Source organism: Brassica rapa, chromosome A02 (genome assembly GCF_000309985.2).
Source record: "Brassica rapa cultivar Chiifu-401-42 chromosome A02, CAAS_Brap_v3.01, whole genome shotgun sequence".
In the NCBI taxonomy this organism is placed as follows: domain Eukaryota; kingdom Viridiplantae; phylum Streptophyta; class Magnoliopsida; order Brassicales; family Brassicaceae; genus Brassica; species Brassica rapa.
This window is the reverse complement of record NC_024796.2, coordinates 23,205,224-23,213,007: the sequence shown is the minus strand read 5'-3', so window position 1 is coordinate 23,213,007 and position 7,784 is coordinate 23,205,224. Positions and strand designations below refer to the sequence as shown.

At 36.4% G+C, this 7,784-nt stretch overlaps 1 protein-coding gene across 3 annotated transcripts; it reads left to right on the top strand.

Moving 5' to 3' along the window:
- The first annotated feature begins 3,728 nt into the window (after positions 1–3,728).
- Positions 3,729–6,854, top strand: LOC103853770 (putative cysteine-rich receptor-like protein kinase 39). Of its 3 annotated transcripts, none has more exons than XM_009130680.3 (7): positions 3,729–4,615; positions 4,703–4,828; positions 5,039–5,172; positions 5,396–5,606; positions 5,692–5,929; positions 6,087–6,225; positions 6,304–6,843. In XM_009130680.3, exons 1-7 carry the CDS (start codon positions 3,781–3,783, stop codon positions 6,583–6,585), a joined length of 1,965 nt encoding a protein of 654 aa, XP_009128928.1. In that variant the 5' UTR covers positions 3,729–3,780; the 3' UTR covers positions 6,586–6,843. The 3 variants fall into 3 exon arrangements, with proteins under 3 accessions (XP_009128928.1, XP_018511843.1, XP_033141427.1); XM_018656327.2 differs by having other exon boundaries at positions 6,170–6,225; positions 6,304–6,543; XM_033285536.1 differs by having other exon boundaries at positions 6,087–6,854.
- The last annotated feature ends 930 nt before the right edge of the window (positions 6,855–7,784 follow it).

Below are 7,784 nucleotides of genomic sequence, written 5' to 3'. Positions count from 1 at the left end.
AGACCGTAAAGGTCTCGCTGGAAAACTAGTCATAAGAACCTTAACTCCAAGACGAACTATGAAAGGCTTGATCCCTTCAACAAGGGTACGTAGGCAGCCGTCATAAGGCGCATCCCCAATCTTATCGCGTTCTACTTTTAGAAGAGCGAGAAGACCACTTACCACGGACCTTTTCAACCATTAATTCCGCCTAACTCACCTGACTCGCCTAACTTGCCAAGCCACTCGCTAGAACCTCACGCTAGAAGATCATGGTTCTAGCGAGCTAGAGGGCTAACTAATGGGGTCAAAATCGGTCATGACGGAATGAATGTCTGAAAGTCCGTAAAACTCAGCATGAACATTTTTCCGAAAAGTAATTTTCGTAAAGAAATCTTTACAAAGAGCCTTGCGGTAAAATCTTATTTGAATCTCGGTCGAACCAAATACAGATTATCCCAAGACAACCGACACGTATCCGACTGGCCATGGACGAGCTCAAGCAAGATAATCGGACCGCGGACAAGCCAAGCTCGATCAATACGCAGTGATCAAGCATGCACACGGCTCGGCCGCTACGTAGAGACCGAGCTCGAGCCGCTCGAGCTCACGTAGCGACCGAGTTAGGAACCAAGCTTGGTCACTACCTAGTGACAGAGCACATGCACATTTCGATCGTTACGAAGCGATCGAGCTTTCCCAAAACATCGATACGACGCGAATCCATGCATTTCGTCTACTCTTTAATGCTATCTCCCGAAGACCGTAGCTGAACCATTTCATGTTTCTCGTTATTCGAAGTCATCAATCAAACTTTACGATAAACACTGCAGAAAGTTTGTTTTTATCAAAGAAACCGTAATAAACGTTTCGAGTCAAAAGACGGTCCAAAGAGACCTACGACGTGACTCGAAGTCCACTTACGATTTCTTAACCAAAAGTCCATGAGCCGTAGGATGGTTTATGCTTGGTTCGGAAAAAAAGATAAATGTCAAGTTTACGCGGATAAATATGAAGTTTTCGAATATAATCACGAAGATCGGAAAAGACGGAATATCTCTATTTTTGAGCTATTACGGCTTAAGGGCAGAAAGGGAAAAAGCGTAAACCGGCCTAGGAGTGAGTATATAAGGAGTTCTAGGCGAGAGGCAGATGGGAGGATTTTCTTAGAACAAACTTAGCACTTAGAGCAATTAAGCAACTTTTCGTTTTTGTTATTTCGAGCTGCGACTCAATTAGGTTTAGCCGCCTTAAGGTTTTTAGAACTAGGAATCTCACCGACAGCTCTCGAGCCCAGGCAAATACCTTGTTGTAAACGCTCATAGGCAAATTTGGAATAAGACTTCTCTTTGCTCTCTTTTTATGATTCCTTATAGTTTATCGTTGTTATCTCGTGTTCTGATTGCTTGGCGTGTGGTATTAGCAGATATCTGGGACCTCTGGGAAATAAGGGTTTGCCTAGTTTCCTAATTTAAACGGAAATCGACAGTGCGAATTTCGGTTCCCACATTCGCCGACAGATCAGTCAAGTCACCGGTGGGTATTCTGGAAGATCTCCATGTCCGACAGATTTTGTGGTTCTGGAGGTTGAAGAGGAACCTAGAGATCCACTCATCCTGGGTCGTCCTTTCTTTTGCACAGCTGGTGCGATCATTGATGTTCGACAAGGAATGATTGACCTTCACCTAGGGGACATTGCGATGAAGTTTGAGATGAACAAATTGCTGAAGAAACAGATGCTGGATGCGCAGACCTACACAGTTGAGGACGAAGATCAAGCACTAATTTCTCAAGAAGGGATGATTGAGGAAATCTTGACCGATGATCCACTCAAATTATCCCTGTTCCGTTCTGAGACCGAGCATAACGTCATGAGCGTAGACACGGATGGCTACAACAAGATGCTTGACTTTGCCAAAAGCATGGAAAAGCTTGTCACCTATCTAAGTCTGGAGGAGAAAAACGAGAGCAATCAGAGCAGTGCAGCTGGAGCAGCCACTTCGAAAAGCGCTACTTAGCCGAATATGAAACTCGACGATCCGTGGAACGATCTGAAAGCTTCAAAGATCGAGCTCAAATCCCTCCCTACGGGGCTCAGGTACGCATTATTGGGGCCAAATTCCACTTATCATGTTATTGTAAACTCATAACTGAACAATGTGGAAACAGCTAGACTTTTTTTTGAACTAAGAAAGTACCATAAGGCATTAGGTTATTTTCTAACTGACATTCATGGCATTTCACCTGATCTTTGCATGCGTAGGATACACCTAGAAGATGAATCGATGACTTCTATAGAACATCAGAGGAGGTTAAATTTAGTTTTAGCTAAGTTGAAAACTTATAAGAATAAAGTGTAGACTGGTCCTCTAGATTGAATCTCAAATACTACAATTACCATTGTTAACTTGACAGTAGGAAATGTTCAGTTTTAGTTTATCAATTTAACATTCATGTTTACATATATAAGAATATAAAGATACAAACTTTTCTATTTTGTTAATCAAATATTTTAATGATTACATAGTCGGTTAGAAGAATATATGTTAATAAATGAAAAATGGAAAATACGTGGTATGGTATTAGAATTTTAGTATATTGGTATTACTAGTATTTTTAGTTTAAATAATTACAAAAATACATTCGGTTTCTCGGTTCGGTTCGATTTAAAACCGAACCATTCGGGTTGGGAAAATCTTCAACCGAATGGTTTGAAATAGAATTGGATTCGGTTTTAATCAGTTTCGGTTCAGTTTGACTCGGTTCGGTTCGCTTTTTTTGCCCACCCCTAGATTCAATAGCTAAGATCTCATTCATATACCACAAACGCAAAATTTAAAAGCGGACAGCAACTATCGTTTGTTGTTTATATGAATACGAAATTAACTTTTTAATTTACAAAATTTATATGAATATGTTTAAATTGCCGATAAAAAAAGATAAAATAAATAAATAAGGATAAAGAACCGAGGTAAATTTGAACCAATCACCCATTATGTTCGACAGAAAGTCTTCTCGTAATTATGACTCACAACGACATTAGACGCGGACACCCAACTTTCTTTACAAAAAAAATTCAAACACCTAATTATCGTATGCATTCAAATCCATGTCTATAACATGAACGTTTAATTTACGGTCGAAAAAAAAAAAATTCTGTGAAGACCATATCTTGTTTACAGAAAAAAAAACCCTGGTTATTTAACTAACGGATAAAGCGATTGAATTTGCTGATTTTTGAAATATATTTATGTTTTTAATTATTATTTTATTTTTTTAACGTTTGATTAATTATGCTATTACAACGTTGAAAAATATTACATAGACGATTTTACAGCCGACAGTTCTACCACCATATGAAAATACGCCTGACTGTATTACTCCGAACCGTCCTATGATATACATATTCGATGGTATGCCATGCACCATGCTGAAGACCTCATATAATCATTTTTCTCTCTAATCTACATAATTTGTGGTTTTTTGGGATTTGAATCCCAAACCTTTTAATGTAAAAACATTAATGAATCTTTAATCAAACCACTAGAATAAAGAAGCTTCCACTATTATTATTTTTTTATAGAGAGCATTTATGTTTTTAATTGAATTGTAAATACTTCCAAATTTGAAGCTGCAATCTTCTCGGTATTTTCGATCATTGAAAATCAACCAATACATATTTTCTCAGTCTTTGGAAGTAAACCAATACTCGTTTTCTCATCTCACTCTATATAACGAGTACTATACCATAACGAATTAACAAGTAAGAAAAGGAAAAAAAAAGTTTTTATCATTTTAAAAATGGGGAAATCCTTTGCTTTGGTGATCATTCTCTTATCTTTTCTTCTTCTTCTTGTCCTTCAAAACCTCGAAGTCGTTAACGCCGTCGGGTGTACCGGAAGCTTTTACAACGAAAACAGCACTTACGTTCAGAATCGCGACGATATATTCTCTACTCTTCCTGATAAAGTAATCGCCAACGGTGGATTCTACAACTCTTCACTCGGCAACAGTCCCAACAGAGTTTACGCTCTTGTCCTCTGCCAAAGAGGCTACGAGCAACAAGATTGTTTCAACTGTGTCCTTAGTGCGACTCGGGGTATAAAAAAGGATTGTCCAACCCGAATGAATTCGTACACGTGGGACAAAGACGTTGAAGACAATGTTTCTTGTCTTGTACGTTCCTCAATCCACTCAACTTTTGGGAGCCTCGAGCTTGAACCTGCTGTTCGATACCCAAGTCCAGATGGTATCGATCCATCTAAAAACATGACCCTTTTTGAACAAGAGTGGGATGGGATGGTTAACCGGACTGTCGAGGCCGCCACTGGTGCTGAAACTTCCTCTGTGCTTAAGTACCATGGTGCCATAGAAGCCGAGTTCACCGAGTTTGAAAATGTCTACATGCTGATGCAGTGCACACCGGACATAACTTCTCAAGATTGCAATAGATGTTTGAGAGCATGTGTGACGTTATTTAAAAACCAGTTCTGGGGCAGACGAGGAGGCGAGGTCAATCGTCCGAGCTGCTTTTTCAGGTGGGATTTTTATACATTCCATGGTGCTTTTGGTAATGTTACTAGACTTCCTTCACCTCCGGCTCAGGAGAAGGGGAGCTCTGCAACAGACAAGAAAGGTATTACAAATGAGTTTAAGCACTCCCAAACTTTGTAAGTATGATATTAATATGTTTACAGACTAAAAAGATTTTAATGATTTTCAGGAAGAAGCACAAGGTCTTGGGTAACCATCGCGATATTTGTGGTTCTTACTTTTATTAATGTATTTGTATCTATCAGTCTCATAAAGTTCTTTGCTCGGAGGAGAAAATCAAACAACGGAATCAATGGTAAGTTCAATCAACCTAGGGCATTGCTATGGGTTAAGAAACTCTAATGATATACTGAGTATTCTGAATATACTTACATCTGTGATTAAATTTTTATTTATAAACAAAAAGTGAAACCAATAATTTTTTTATAATACTGAGACTAGAGAGTAAGAACTTTTTTTGTTTTGAAACACATTCAGAGTAAGACTTATTTTTGTTTTCTTTTAGTTGATAGGGAAGAGCACTCTGAGTCTGATGGTCAACATATGCTACGGTTTAATCTTGGTATGATCTTGACAGCAACCAATAACTTCTCGTCTGAAAATAAGCTTGGCCAAGGTGGATTTGGTACTGTCCACAAGGTATTAATAACAGTCTTGTAATAATGAGTGGTTGATTGGTCTTGATTTTTAGAGGATCTCTGATACATTTGGATTTACAAATAAAGGATAAATAATGGAGTGATGAAAATAATTAGTGTAGTACTCATTTCTTAACTACATTCTGGAGTTAAAATGCAGTAAGATTAGACAAGACTTTACTCAGTACTCTATATTAAAATGGAATCTTGAGAATCGGTTTCAGGGGATATTACCAAACGGGCAAGAGATAGCGGTGAAGAGATTATCAAAAGGTTCAGGACAGGGAGATACAGAGTTTAAGAATGAGGTTTCACTCTTGACAAGACTCCAACATAGGAATCTCGTTAAGCTTCTTGGTTTCTGTAGTGAAGGAGATGAAGAGATTCTTGTCTACGAGCTTGTCCATAATTCAAGTCTTGACCACTTTATCTTCGGTTAGCCTTCGAAAAACAGTTGCCACTTTGAATAGTTTTATTTTTTAGAAAATCTAGACAAACAATTTTTGTTTGAACTGTGCAGATGAAGAGAGGCGTTCACTTCTTTCATGGGAGCTGAGATTCAGAATTATAGAAGGCATTGCTCGAGGTCTTCTTTATCTTCATGAAGATTCTCAGCTGAAGATTATTCACAGAGACTTGAAGGCGAGCAACATCCTGTTAGATGCAGAGATGAACCCTAAAGTTGCAGACTTTGGGACCGCAAGGTTGTTCGAAGCTGAAGAGACTCGAGCTGAAACAAGAAGAATAGCTGGAACCCGGTAAGAATATATCAATCAACCTTGAAGACATTATCACAATCAATATAAGAATAGGAAATACAATCATTATCTATAATGATATATTTCCGTAATAGTATGAACTTTTTAGGTAATCCTGGATCAATATTAATTCATGAATTAATTTGCATATATGTAGTGGATATATGGCTCCTGAATACCTTAATCACGGGAAAATCTCAGCTAAATCTGATGTATATAGCTTTGGTGTTATGCTTCTAGAGATGATAAGTGGGGAAAGAAACAATAGCTTTGAAGGAGAAGGACTTGCGGCTTTTGTAAGCTTTTGTCCTGAATTTTCTTTTATCTTTAAACCTCTCTGTACAGAGTGTAAAATGTATATGTTCTTCGTGCAGGCATGGAAGAGATGGGTTGAAGGAAAGGCTGAGGCTGTAATTGACCCTTTACTGATGAAGGATCCGATAAACGAGATCATGAAGTTGATCCAGATTGGTTTATTGTGTGTTCAAGAGAATGCAGCAAAGAGACCAACTATGAGGTTGGTAATAGTTTGGTTTGGCAGTGATACTATCATCATTCCTTTACCTAAAGCTCCTGCTATGAGTGGAAGTCAATCTCAATCTGAAGATGGTACAATGTCAATAAGCAATGACTCCACGGAGTTGAGTTGTCGTTGAATTATAATGGTGAAACAAAATGTTGTTTTAACAAAAAAGAGAAAAGATTTATGAGGGATGCTTTTTATCATAAAAATTCTGTCAAATGAAATGGGAGTTCTAGGCTATTCAAATTGCTTCGGATCATAACGATTTACTAGAATTTGACATGTCCATATCAATATTCTGTATAGTTTTGGTAGTATATATTTTATATATTTACTTGTATTAAATTTCTGTGTACTATGACATTTATATACAAAAAAAAAGTTGATAGTTTATATCAGTAATTTTATTTTGTTGTACATAACCGTCAATTGATTTAGTCGTTTGCTTATATATATTTTTCTTATTGCATTTGCATTGGACTAATAGTTTTATAATAATATGCAAAAAATAACATATTTAAAAGCCTATTGTATTTAATATATATTTTACCAAACTGATTATTTACATGGGTTTCTACAGTTTTATGCATTAGTAATAAATAACTAGATTTTAACCCGCGTTTGAAAGCGCAGGTTTGGTTTTGTTTTGCTTTTCATAATTATGAAATTTAGTGTTTGAATCATATAATCTTGAAGATTATTTCACTAATGAAATTTAGTGTTTGAATCATATAATCTTACACCCAAATCTTGTATAAAGCTTCTATAAGTGTCTTACATGTAACGTGTTTTGTAGTCGATGGTAGTATGTAAGGAAAATGAATATTTCGTTAAGATAACAGTTATAATAGGTTGTGCTTTGATTTTGGTTCATGTAATGTATTTTGTTTGGGTAGGGTGGTTTAGCAATCGGTTTTAGTGGTTATGTATAAATAATAATGTATACAATTCGCATGGTTAGAGTAATAATTGGGGGGGGGGGGGGGGGGGGTCTATAGAGTAAAAAAAATTGTCAATTATTGTTATAATATACATGGTAAATCCAAAAAAATTTAAAAGTAATAAGTCCAAACAACTTTCATAGGTAGATTTTTTCAAAATCCTTCCCTTTTAATAGTATTGATAGTGAATAGATTAATATACCATAAATACTATTTTATTGAACAATACTCTCCATTGCTTAATTTGGAACATATAGCTAATGGAAAGTTATAAAAGAACTTTGAAACATTTTTTTCTCCAAATTAATCAAATAATGAACAACTCTGAAAGTAACATTTATTTAATGCGAAATAGAATTTTATATAATGTTATGGGTTTACATTATTGTGA